Source organism: Armigeres subalbatus, chromosome 3 (assembly GCF_024139115.2).
Source record: "Armigeres subalbatus isolate Guangzhou_Male chromosome 3, GZ_Asu_2, whole genome shotgun sequence".
Lineage (NCBI taxonomy): Eukaryota > Metazoa > Arthropoda > Insecta > Diptera > Culicidae > Armigeres > Armigeres subalbatus.
Window position 1 is genome coordinate 399883555 of NC_085141.1, and position 13965 is coordinate 399897519.

Below are 13965 nucleotides of genomic sequence, written 5' to 3' on the forward strand. Positions count from 1 at the left end.
TTGGCTTCGAGCTAACTCAATCCAAGAACGAGTTTTTTGCTACGCGGATTGTCCGAAAAATAGTTTGACCACAATAGGGTTGAAAGTATGAATCAAAATTCGTCCTTCGCGACCCACCATTGATCAATCCACGACCCCCCTGGGGGTCGCGACCCATAGTTTTGGAACCCATGGTCTAGCGCATGTTAACAGTGAAGGCTGAAGATGGACGGACGGTGTCAGCCAGAGTACAGGCTGATAAATAACAATTACAACAAAATAAGGATTTATTGTGACCATTTCAGTTATGCATAGATTGGGATTTTTTGTCATTCTTCAAATAATTTAAAGTATTAAGTACGATGGTGGATACCAGCTGTATCGACTTGGACTAACATGAATAAGTTTCTTTTATACAATGTAACGACGAATGCATATTGCTTATTAGTTGGACAAGAAGTACCGCTCAAGCAAAAGTTTCCAGCCAGGCCTGTTTTATTTTGGTCTGTATTTTCATTTGGCTTCTCTTTCATATCGGCACGAACTGATTTCTTCGGATCCGAGTTAACTCTGACCTACAACCTTTTCTTCTTTTCATCACGCCTGTTGTTTCATTTTCTCATTCGCTTTAGCTTTGTGCGCATATGATTACTGCGTTCCCTTTCATTTTGCTTTGTCTTTTTCTTTCCGTTGTAAGATTTAGCATTAAGCGCAGCATGCTCGTGCACCTTTATCGATTTATCTAGTTGCTTATTATTTTTGTCATTCTTTCTGTCCAACTTCTTATTGTTTTTAGCTATGTCAGCCTTATTGGATTTTTCTTCACGTATCACAAATTTGTTAGCGTTTCCCGGTTATTTTGCTGCTGTCTGACTCCTACTTTTATCAATGAAAGCATTATTGCGTCGACAATATGTGATGAAAGTTTTCCAATTTCCATTCATCTGTAACGTGGTAGCATGACCAACAACAATCAACAAAGCCCTGGCTCGAGTGATCATAACGTTTAGTCGCCTGGGATCTGACAAAAATCCAACATAGGTGCAGCGTGATCGCACGGTTGACAGGATTATTACGGGCTTTTCCCGCCCCTGGTACTGCTCTGCGGAACCTATTTCAACATCTTTCCAGCCACGAGTATTACAGAGTTTTCTCAAATGAGACACTTGACCGGCGTATGGCGATATTACACCGATGTCGCATTGACGTACTTGGTGTCCGTTGATGCCGTGAGTCAGAATATCGTTCAGATAATCAAACACCAGTGCTGCTTCTTCGAGGTTGACCAAGCTAAAACTGTATTCTACTCCTTTCATGTAACCGGTGATCGAATGGAAAATGAGAGGACACTTGGGATTTGGTAGAAGATGCCATCCCAAAGCCCAGTGCGTAAGTTCTGGAGATGCTTTTGCTCGAAGTTGACCATCATAAAATGCATTGTTTGGGAAATTTAACAACATGGGATGGGACCGGAAGTTATTTCGAAGTTGTGTAATATATTGAGTGTCATATTTTATGGTTTTTCGATTCTTTGTGTATAAATCCAATGTCATCAAACGTTCCAACATTGAGATTTTATGATTGGTGTGTTTCAAAAAGTCATACATTATTACGGGACCTAATTGTTTTGGGTCACCGGCAAGGATAATGCTGGCATGAATTTCATCGTTGCAGGTTGCAAGTCCTCCAATTGAAACCATTGCCGTTATTTCCTTGGCACTTCCACATTCATCTAGAAACACATATCCAAAATGTCTGTCTTTGATATTCGCCTGTACCAAGCGACCAGAGGTGATCATTGTAGTCACTACAATCCTAGAGTGATAGATGTCCTCGTAGTAAGGTATATCGTACTCTTTGTCGGCGAAGTTTGAGTTTTGTAGAATGGTCTCATCGATGTCATCCACTTTGCGGAAGCTCATGCGAGAGAAGAATCGAAATACATGCTTCTCGGGTACATAGTTCAAGATGCGGGTTGTTATTTCATTAGCGGCAAAGTTGGAAGGTGCCACAACTAGAATATTTGTCGCTGGACGATGGATGTATATTTGAGCTATGGCTTCCACTAGTGTTGACGATTTCCCAGTGCCTGGAGGCCCAAACAGAACATACGGAGCAGGGAATGAAGTACGATTCACTATGCTTCGTACAGCCGTCATCTGTTCCTCATTAGATGCAATGTTAATATTAATCCAATGTAATCTGGAAATATTTAAAATCATTAGTTATAGTAGATCTGAGAAAAATGAAATTGAAAGACACTTTAAAATAACTTACGATGTAATCTTGTCTATTTGTTCTCCTTGAACTGCATTAGACCTAGTTGGAAACAGAATCATTTCTTTTCGACATTGAGCTAAACAATTGAGTGCTTGCTGTTCTAACTGGAACGTTACTTTGTTGAAAACAAATTCTATGCTAATAGCGTTTGCTACAGCCACGTTTGCTTCTTCAAACAAAATTAATATATCCTTTTCCTCAATTAGTTCCACTGCGCCCTTGTGTATTTTCGTTACATCACCTATCTTAACGCTCAATGTCACGTACTGATCTTCATTGATCAACGATGGTCGTATTTTGAATTGGCTAATCTGTAGATTAATAAAGCAATGTTAAAAAGATTAATCAATTGATCAACTAATTGAAAACCCTACGGATAGAGAGTACAACGTCTGATCGTATGAACTGCCATCATTGCGCCTCTTCACTTTCGTTAACATCTTCAGTTTCGGTTTGTCGATTCGATATTGTTCGAATTTACATATCAGATGTTCAGCTTCTATGCTATTCAGTAAACTAAGCTGTTTTTTGTAGTTATTGCTGTTAAGTGAGAATGGATCTTTGGCTTCCTGTAATTGGCGCAAGATTTGAAGTTCACTGGAACCATATGCACCTCGTTGCTTGAAATTATTTGCATGTAAAATTTTGATCGGAGTTGGGATGTTGTAGGAATTTAATTTTCGTAACCTAAGCGGAGTTCTGAAAAGATTTGTTCAAAATATTAGACCGTTGAATAATGTCTTCAAACTTCTAATAAAAATGCGAAAATAAAGACCCTTCTATTAAATATTATACTTACCCAACAGTTCGAGTTCGCTTTGCGCTTTTTCTATTGATGTGGTGTTGCTCAACAACGTCATACGGCAAGCGCGCACCTTCGTTAAAGTTTGCCGTTAGCAATATCGAATGAAAACAGTCACCTTCCGCCTGCAGGTACAGTTCATCTTGGTAATGAGAGCCCGGTCTCATTCGCAGTACAGCTCCTTCGACGAAAACTGGAGTCAATGAACAATGGCCATCGAAAATGTATGCGGATTTCAGAAGCAGCGTTATCGTGGAGGTATTTGTAATCGTTAATAGAAAGGTAGATGTGCTGTGATAGGGGCTTTGCTTGAGCTCCACTCGGAAGACTTCCCGTGAAATGATATAATTTCTAATGTCCATCTGCATAAGCGGCGCTAGCGAAAATACCGCACCATGTGAGTTTCGGAAGTGTTCCTTCAAAATGACATCTGATTCATAGGAAATTCGACAGAAGGGGCACATTGTTCTGATCTCATCCTCTGAGATGCATTCATCCTGTTTAGATGAGAATCGGATAAGTGTGGTAACCGGCTTAACATCCACATCGATGACAACTTTTTCAAATTCTTTTTTCGATGTGCTCCGTTTACTCAATTTGCGTTGCTTCTTCGATTTATTATTTCCTTTCTTTGGCCGTTTTTGAACTTCGTTCGATAATGCATCTGAGTCATGAGCTTTTTGGCTGGATTTCTTACTCTTTTTAGAGCGTTTACGGCGAGTTTTCGATACAACCACCTCATCTTCATCGTTTATTTCACGGATTTGAAGAAGAGGATCTTGCTCGCAATCTCCTTTCAAGCTAATTGGTTCCAGAATGATCATCTCATCACTCTCTCGCTTATCAGTTTTGATTGCGTCCCTTGAAGTAATGACCTCTGCTTCTGAATGGTCATTCTGTTCCTTAAAGGTTTGAACTAAAAAAACGGAATTAATGTACATACTTTACTATCCAAAAATTGTAGAAAAAAGTGGGTTTAGGGTTCTCTGGATAGGTACTACAGATATGTTCCGTTTTTATCAACACGGTCCGTGAGTTTCAGTTGGTAAAATCGGAACAGTGACAAAATCGGAATAATTTCCTTTGAAAATTTTTTTGAGCGAAGATTTGAGTAAATATTAGATATTGCTGGGAAAATGTTAGATTTTAAGGTTCTAACATTTTTAAATGCTAAGGGACTGTCCATAAACCACGTGAACATGCTAGTGGTGGCAAGGGTTAGTGAAAAAGAGATCAAAGTTATTATACATAGGTAATGTATTTTGATCATCAATGGTGACCGGTATAGACACTATAGGTTCCACAGACATGAGACCTATAGTGCCTATAGTGACCGGTTGACGTTCCTGGAAAGTAAGGAGTGCATCAAGGGAATATCCATAAATTATTGTGAGAGGCTGCTTGATAACCCTATCGTACATGCATAATGCATAGTGTTGTAGTCAGTACTGGAATAAGTCGTGATCGTCATAAGACAGAGAGCAAAGCGCCTTTTTCTATTTCAGGCGACCAAATGAAAGAATCGTGGGTTCTTTGATCAATTTCGCATGAAAGGCAGTCATGAAAGGATGGTGCGCTTTATTTTAAAATTAAAATTTCTAAATTATTGTTATGGATATATGCAAAGAATAGTGACTAGTCGATAAATTAATCATATTCCTTTAATTCACCGAGTTGAAAGTGGTAATAAACACAAAAATAAAGCAGATGTTGCACGCTTTCATGCCCTGTCACGGGACAAATATTTTTTGAGATTTTTATAACATGCCATTCATCCTTCACGTTTCTATAGATATTGAAAGGGGCAGATATGTAAACATCGCGTGACATCTCTCATTGAAAATGAGAAATTCCAGTACTGGTTGTAGTTTGTTTGGCGAAGTACTGGATTGGTGTTATATTTAGGAGTGATGCAATAAATTACACTGAGAGAAATTACTGGTTTATTATAATCAATTCAATCTTATTCAATCCTCAACACATAGTAATTATGCACTCTTCGTCCTCGATACATCCCTGATCTCCACGCATCAAAGCAGGCGTTGCTTTGAATGATGAAGAGTCATCCTCTTTGGTGTTCGAACTGAGGGTGAGCAGGTTGTGTGCTGGGCGACAGTGCGTGCTTAATACGGATTTCACAAATGGCGATCCTGCCAGGAGTCACTTTTTTTTCTTCTTCCATTTCATTTCATATAGTTGTTACTGTCACCCATCACACACAAGTGCAGTTGCAGTTAAATTAGTTACTAGGCAAAGGAAAACTACAGGTAGGTTTACGTTTTCAAAAACTGATACGCAATGATACGGAGTTTTTGATTTGCACGGGGGAGTTTTCCGAGAGCAAGATTGCTCACTGGTTCGATCCGGCAAAAAGGTACGGAGCCACTGGTGGTGGTTTCTCACAGTTGGAGAAAACCCGAGCGAGCCATATGGCTACTGTTTTTGATTTGCACGGGGGAATTTTCCGAGAGCAAGATTGCTCACTGGTTCGATCCGGCAAAAAGGTACGGAGCCACTGGTACTGGTTTCTCACAGTTGGAGAAAACCCGAGCAAGCCAGGGCTACTGTTTTTGATTTGCACGAGAGAGTTTTCCGGGAGCAAGATTGCTCACTGGTTCCAAAAACAAGGTACGGAGCCACTGGTGCTGGTTTCTCACAGCTGGAGGAAACCCGAGCGAGCCAGGGCTTCTATTTTTGATTTGCACGGGGGAGTTTTCCGGGAGCAATATTGCTCACTGGTTCCATCTGGCAAAAGGTACGGAGCCACTGGTGCTGGTTTCTCACAGTTGGAGAAAACCCGAGCGAGCCATAGGGCTACTGTTTTTTATTTGCACGGGGGAGTTTTCCGGGAGCAAGATTGCTCACTGGTTCGATCCGACAAAAGGTACGGAGCCACTGGTGCTGGTTTCTCACAGCTGGAGAAAACCCGAGCGAGCCAGGGCTACTGTTTTTGATTTTCACGGGGTAGTTTTCCGGGAGCAAGATTGCTCACTGGTTCGATCCGGCAAAAAGGTACGGAGCCACTGGTGCTGGTTTCTCACAGCTGGAGAAAACCCGAGCGAGCCTGGGCCAGGGACAGAAAAAATCATTTCAACTACACTCAAACAGCTGACATCCAACACACAACCAAGTTGCTAGCAGGGATGCCAGATACAATTTTTAAATGTCTGTGTTAATCTCAGTAAAATGTTTGTATTTGTCTGTATGGGGTTTCAGAGGTATACTGGAAATATAAAATTACTTAAGACGATCCCCACCGATGTGTATCCAAATGAGTGTCTAGTATAGGAACGAAATGCGTTCATATTTTATTTATGCATTTGTTCTCGCACCGGTTGTTTCTATCAAGGTTGTTGAAGTGCAATCATGCTTCGCACCGGTGGTGAATATCCGGTTGCTATTGAGGCAAACACGGAAATAAATAAAATCAGGAAAAAATTATTATTTATTTTCAAATCTTTTAGAACGCGCTCCAACTTTTGTAATATAAGTATGTGCGTAATGCATTTTGTGATTATCAGATTAGCTAGACACACATCTGCAAGGTGGCGCTAGCTTATATGCAATAATTTAGTGAAATGGATATCTCGAGATCTATAAGACTTAGAAAGATTTTGTCTTCTACAAAGTTGTTCGGGTAGCCATAACATTTATGATGGAGACTAGTTTAGATTGGAATTCATACGCATAGCGGCACTAGTGTATGAGAAATAACCTGTTAGGTTAAATATTTCTAAATCCGTTAGAGTTAGAAAGTGGCCATCTTCTACAAAGTTATCCGAATTATCTGTTAGGTTGGTTATTGTACGTGGATTTCCCTATTATTGGACCCGACCGTTCGAAATAGTAGCTCCTTGAACGGTCGTTGAAATCGCCGTTTTCACCTTCACACCCGTCTTCATAGTAGAATCTGTCAAAACTGACAATTCTGCCACATGATTTTTGCTGTTTCCCTCGGACTTCTCTTTCTTTTTCCGATGTTTTGATAGACAAGGAGCAAAAAACAAGGTAATCTATAAAACATTTATTGAGTTTGGCAAACCTTCCTGTAATAGGTAACGTTTGAAATAGGCAAGTGAACCGCCCTTCGAATCTATTGGTCAAGTAAATCCACAATATTATGTAAGATTTAAAAGGTTAGTCAAAATCAGAAGTTTAGTTTGAAACCGCAATACTCGTTGGCGCTCGAGTTGAGTCGAATCGAGTAAAGTACGAGACACTGAAGATGGCCTTACTGTAGAAGTCGAAATAAGTATCTGTCAAAGGTACAACCAAGTGGTGGAATTAAATGGAATTGTACGAACTCGTCTTATGACAAGGAACTATAGAATACGACAATATTCTGAAAATTCCAGATTTTGAGATATTTAACCTATCAGTTTGTTTCTTATACACTAGCGCCGCTAAGCGATTGTGTTTAAAACTAAACTTGCTTGCATCATGACGGTTTTCACCACCCGAATAACTTTGTGGAATACGGCAATATTCTAAAAAAAATCAGTTTTTGAAATATCTAACCTAGCAGATTATTTCTTATACACTAGCGCCACCAAGCGGTTATATCTTAATCTAAACCTGCGTTGGTCATAATGGTTTTGACCACCCGAACAACTTTGTAGAAGGCAGCAATATTCTAAAAATTACATATTTTGAGATACCTGACCTATCAGGTTATTTCCAATACACTAGCGCCGCCAAGCGGTTGTATTACTAACTAAACTTGCTTTCGTCATGATGGTTTTAATCATCCGAACAACTTTGTAGAAGACGGAAATATTCTTAAGATTTCAACTATCGAAATATCTAACCTTTTAGGTTATTTCCAATTCACTAGCGCCGCCAAGCAATTGTATTTCAAATTAAACTTGTTTTCGTCATGATGGTTTTGACTAGCAACCCTATAACCACACACTTAAATCATTTCACAAATTTCGGTGAATTTTGCTTCAATTCACCGAAATCTCAACAGCAGATTTGTTCGGTAATCATTTCACCGATTTTCCGCGGTATTTTCCTTTGTTCAACTGTCAAAACCACCAAAAAATCTGTAAAATTTTTACCGAACAGTTCTGCTGTTGAGATTTCGGTGAAATTTCACAGAAATCTGTGATTTATTTTAAGTGTGCAGAGACCGGCGGAGTGAAAAACTGTCGAAATGGCAACGTATGAAAATGCAATCGTGAAAATGATACTGGCAGCACTTGAACTTTTTGCTGGCTTCTTATGGATGCAAAAAGTAAACAAGTCGAAATGGAACCGCTTTTGACTATAGATAGTAGAATCTATAGATGAGCGAAAGCATGGCTGAGTTGATTTTTTTGCCCGTGCACTCGCGCATATGACGTCACAGCCCTTCACGTTTCCATTGAAATCGTGACGTCATGCTCGTTTGGAGACACGCTTGACAGTTAGTTTGGAGACAGTGGATTTATCTTCGCTCATCTATATATTCCACTATCTATACTTTTGACGGTTCAATTGGAAACAAGATGGCGTCTTCGCCGATCTCTTATTCTAGTATTTCTAGTTTTGACCACCCGAACAACTTTGTAGAAGCCGCCAATATTCTAAAAATTCCAGATTTCGAGATATCTAACCTATCAGGTTATTTCATATGCACTAGCGCCGCCAATCAGTTGAAATCCAAACTAAACTGGCCTACATCACAATGGTTTTGATGATGAATAACCGAACAATTTTTCAGAAGACGGCACATTTTTTATTTATAGTAGTTAATTTCACACACTTAAATCATTTCACAAATTTCGGTGAATTTTGTTATTCACCGAAATCTCAATAGTAGATTTGTTCGGTAATCATTTCACCGATTTTCCGCGGTATTTTCCTTTGTTCAACTGTCAAAACCACCAAAAAATCTGTAAAATTTTTACCGAACAGTTCTGCTGTTGAGATTTCGGTGAAATTTCACAGAAATCTGTGATTTATTTTAAGTGTGTATATTTCCGTGTGATGGTTTGGCAACGGTTGGAGCGGGTCGCCAAATTTGCCAACTCGCTATTCACCGAAGGTTGCGTTTACATTTCCCAAACCCGTTTACCAACGACCGGTGCGAGTTCGCGTCATGATAAAGGTTGCTATTTTGGCTTTATTTACGCACTGGTGGGGATCGTCTAAAACCATACATTTTTGATATCATTGAATATCAAGGCTTCAATAATCTGAAATTAGAAATAAGTTTTCGTTCCATGAAATAATTAATAATGTATAATAAAAATAATTGTAATTCATTTAGTTTCCGTTAGCGATTATCCAGCTGAGATTCAGCGGCCACTCTCCGTCTTTCGAGACCCCCGGATTCACAAAACGCTAATTTCAATTCTGCGTTTTCCGCCTCAGAGCTGCCTTCGCCCTCTCAATGAGTAATGGAAAATCATCAGGTCTCGATATGGTTCGTTATTTCATCATCAAAAACTTTCCCAACTCCGCCAAAATCTGGTTCTGGGGTTGATCAATCAAGCATGATCTGATCAAATCTTTCTGGATGAATGGCGGAAAAGCCTCGTTGTACCCATCCACAAAAACAACATTTCCTCTCGAGACGTCACAATGGACCGGCCTATTTTTCTGACAAGAGGTGTCTTCGAAGCCGTGGAAAGGTTTGAAAATCAGCGGCTGTAAATTAGAAGTCGATATTAGGTTCGGCTTTCGCTAACAAGCATTCCGCCCGGAATACGGCATTGGCACATGTTTCGCATATCTGGAAGATGTACTGCACAACGCCTACAATGATGGCAAGCACGCGGATCTAGAATGTTTCCAAGCCTTCGTCAGGACTTCTAACAGTGGCAAGAACGGGGATTTTCCGGCAACCTCCTTGCTTTTGTCCGGAACTTGGTAGACTCTGACAACCAGCAATAGCGCTCGAGGATACGTCCTCATTCCGCAGGTTGGGTGCCTAACCCATCTCAAACAAAAAGATTGTGGAAGTTCTCAGAGTCTCAATTGATCGGAGACTCTCGTTCCTTTCGCACTTCCGCGAACTCTAAGTAAATTGTGTAACGGTTTATTCCTGGAGTCATCATAAAATTATCAAAATAGTGAAGACGAACGAATTCTGCTTAAAAACTTGTCTTTTGCGCCAATTCCTGGAAAGGAATTGCCAAGATTCATTTTAATTTGCCCAGCTTGCTAGTCGGCCACGTCGTGGTCCGAAAACCGTTATTGCGGAATCTGTTCTCTTCACTTTCAATTTAACAATCGAGCAACATTCACTTTATTCATTCCTCAAAACTATTCCAATTCAAACTATCTCACCACATTTATACACAAAATTAAGTTGACTCAGCAAAACCAAAGAACCGACCGCATTGCGCTGCGAATCAATAACAAACACTAATTTTCCGATCGCATTTACACAATCTCACTTTAACTTACGTCGGTTCCAGTTGTGCGTATGATACCACTCGCTCCTCTCAGCCACACCACATGTTGCAAAATTATTTAATTCGCGAAGTCGAAGCAAATTCTGCTCTTCCCTCCTAAACATGGCCGCCATCTCCTCCTCTCTGTTGCTCTACTGTAAAAACCCATAAAGAACTGTCATTGTTTGTGTGAAGAATTTTGCTTCGACTTCGCGAATTACTCTTAGGCTGTGAACCGTTTCACCGATTCGTTTAACTTTTAGTTAAAATTTGACAGTTTGATGGTTATTTCACCGTGGTTAAAAATAACTCTGCTCCGGAGCATGGTTAGATTTGACAGTTCGATAGTTAAACTTTGTTCGCGAGAAAATTGGCGCCAAATCCATTTCGCTCCAGATAACCATCAATCTGTCAAAACTCAAATGGGTCGGCTTCGGAGTAAAATTTTAACCACGATGGGAAAATAACCATCGAAGTGTCAAATTTTAACTAAAAGTTAAACGAATCGCTGGAATGGTTCACAGCCTTAGAATTTCGGGCGTAGTGGGGAGGAGAGTGAGGAGGAGGAGTGAGGAGACTACAAGTCCCGACTCATGTTGATCGTTGGTGGTGGGCAGGTACACCGCACGACGGCTACAGCACGGCCAGCTGCGACTGCAAATCAAGACAAAATTTTCAAAACGACTTATTTGCTTTTGTAAACAAAGATTCAAACGACGATTTCTCGCTTAACTTTTCAAAAGGATATAAGTAACATTTTTTCATGAATTAATTTGAATACCGCAATCAAATGAACAACATTAAAGCTATTGATTGCACTATTCAAATTAATTCATGAAAAAATGTTACTTAGGACCTTTGAAAGTTAACGAGATTTGACGAATCTGATATTTCTCGACGCAACCAACATCATCAACAGGTAGCGGAATCCTTCCCTACCTATTGATGGTGTTGGTTTGCGGGTGAGCTATCAGATTCGTCAAATCGTCGTTTGAATCTTTGTTTACAAAAGCAGATAAGTCGTTTTGAAAATTTTGTCTTGAAATCAGCCTCCCATGGTCGATTGTCCTGACGGCAAGCAGCAAGCGATGATGACCAGCGATCCAAACCCATCTTGGGCTTCTGCTGCTGCTTGCTACCGCTGCTGCTAGTCGATGTTTGCCGATCGACGGGAACTTTCTGACCTCGATGTGACGAACGGCGGCTCTTTTATAGTGCATAGATAGAGAAAATGCGCTCTACATTGCTCGGTGGCAACGTTTGAATCGAATGTATTTTTTATTTACTTGAATGAGGATGGGCAAAATTGCACTGTGGCTTGAAATTGAAATTTCTTGAAACAAAACTGTTACAATTGTCGGACCAGATACAACATGGTTCGGACCTTGTCTCATCCTCATCGAACCAACAACAGGAGGTCTTACAATTCCTACGTTCGAGCCGCCTCAGAATTGTTACTCGCAGCACCAGCCGAGTCTGCCTGTGCCGAGGCTGGTGTTCTGTCTTTTTACCACCATGCGCTGGTGGCCATCTGCTGCTAGCCGGCTCGTTCGTCGCAGCCACTGTTGGAGAATACAAGATCCCTATCCTAGCTGAAGGGGGCCGGAATCGACACACTACGGCTTGCGGTGAATATAAATAGTTTGCAATTTCCGCAGGGGTGACCGTGGCTTTTAGAAGGTCGGTGTGGTTGAGTCACAGATATTTCCACAAACATAAACACAGGTTTATAGATGGGTAGTAGTAGTAGTAAAATTCTTCTTTATTGTTTCATTTTCTGTTCTACAATTATTTTTTACATGTACAGTGCTCGGCCGGCTTGGCCCTCCAACTTCAATTTTAAATTTTTATGTTTACATTGTTATTTAAGGGTTAAGATGATATATCATGACGGCGTTTGGGAGGCGCTGGTGTGTTTTGTTAAGTTTGATAACCTAGCTACTATGTACACTAATATTTACAAGAAGAAATTTGATAACCTAGATTGGAACTAGCGCCCTAATTGGAGCCTGATCCGAATGCAAGCAACGGACCCTAAACTTTTCTTTACACTCACCAAAGCGTTCATGTAAGGTTTTTATTCCGGCCAGACGGTGGACCTCGGATGTTCTTGTCCTGGGAGGGATGTTGAGGATCATCCTCAGGAATTTGTTTTGGACCCGTTGAAGTTTGAGGTGGTGGGTTTTAGCGCAGCTCTCCCAGACCGGCATGCCATATTCGATCATAGGGAGGATGATTTGCTTGTAGACAGCAAGCTTATTTTTCAGGGACAATGACGACCGGCGGTTGATCAAAGGGTACAGTAGTTTCAACAAGACGTTACACTTTGTCACCGTTTTGTCAACCTGTTGCCTGAAAATAAGCTTGCTGTCGAGGGTCAAGCCAGGTAGCTGGCCTCATTGGCCCATTCCACGGTCGTGCCATTGAGGATGATTTTACAGTCCCCAGGCGGAACAAGTTTAGGGGATTTGGAGTGGGGGAAAATGATGACCTGGGTCTTCGCCGCGTTGATACAGATCTTCCAGCTGGTGAGGTACTCTGTCAGGGCATCCAGGCCTCGTTGGAGTTTTGCCACTAGCGCTCTGATCACTCTACCGTTGTAGACGATGGATGTGTCATCTGCGAACAGAGACAGAATGCCGCCTTCTGGAGGTTCTGGCATGTCGGAGGTGGACAGATTGAAAAGCAGGGGCCCGAGGATACTGCCCTGGGGAACGCCTGCGACGATGTTGTGCGCATTGGAACTCGCTCCGCTGATTGAGACCCGGAATGTCCTTGCCGACAGGTAATTGTTGATGATTTTCACCAGGTAGCTGGGAAGATTGTAGCGTTGTAGTTTGTACACCAGGCCATCATGCCATACATTGTCAAATGCCTTCTCGACATCGAGTAAGGCCATGGCGGATGTTTTCGAGACAAACTTGTTCCGTCTGAGGACGTTGGTAACTCGGGTCAGTTGGTGTACAGTTGACCGACCGCGTCGGAAACCAAACTGTTCCTCGAGCAAGATGTTGAGATTTTCGGCAGACTCAAGTAACCGATGATGAATAGCTTTTTCGAATAGCTTGGATAACCCTGAGAGAAGGCTGATGGGTCGATAACTTTTGGGGGAGGAAGGATCCTTCCCAGGCTTCCGGATGGGGATGACTTTCGCTGACTTCCAGGACGATGGGAAGTAGTTAAGCCGGAGACACTGATTAAAGATCAGCGAGAGGTGCTTAAAGAACGGAGCACTCATGTGTTTGAGCTCGAGATTCAGGATGCTGTCGAAGCCTGGGGCCTTCATGTTCTTCGACGATTTGATATAGGCCGTCAATTCGTCAGCTGAGATCTCCGAGAAGTCGTTGGGAATCAAATGGATGTTGTTAGCATGCTCGTTGACGGCTGCTTCGTGTGGACTGACGATGTTCTGTCCAAGATTGTGTGAGCTGACGAAGTGACGACCTATTTCAGCGACCTTCTCTGCAGGAGTTATCAAGCGATCCTTAGAGCCATTATTGTCTAGTGGGATCAAAGGTGGAA

The 13965-nt window shown here is 41.3% G+C and overlaps 1 protein-coding gene across 3 annotated transcripts in view; it reads right to left on the reverse strand.

Annotated features, from left to right (window-relative positions):
- Positions 1-248: 248 nt before the first annotated feature.
- Positions 249-13965, reverse strand: part of LOC134226946 (putative helicase mov-10-B.1) — a 105662-nt gene continuing 91945 nt past the window's right edge. For 2 of the 3 annotated variants that reach the window (XM_062708082.1, XM_062708080.1), the window contains exons 3-6: positions 3059-3977; positions 2634-2958; positions 2257-2570; positions 249-2181 (exon numbers count right to left, since the gene is read on the reverse strand). In XM_062708082.1, the coding sequence (XP_062564066.1) occupies positions 834-2181; positions 2257-2570; positions 2634-2958; positions 3059-3885 (2814 nt within the window). In that variant the 5' untranslated portion in view covers positions 3886-3977 and the 3' untranslated portion in view covers positions 249-833. Of the gene's footprint in view, positions 2182-2256; positions 2571-2633; positions 2959-3058; positions 3978-10456; positions 10599-13965 lie in introns of those variants that run through there. The other variant, XM_062708081.1, reaches the window with a different exon arrangement.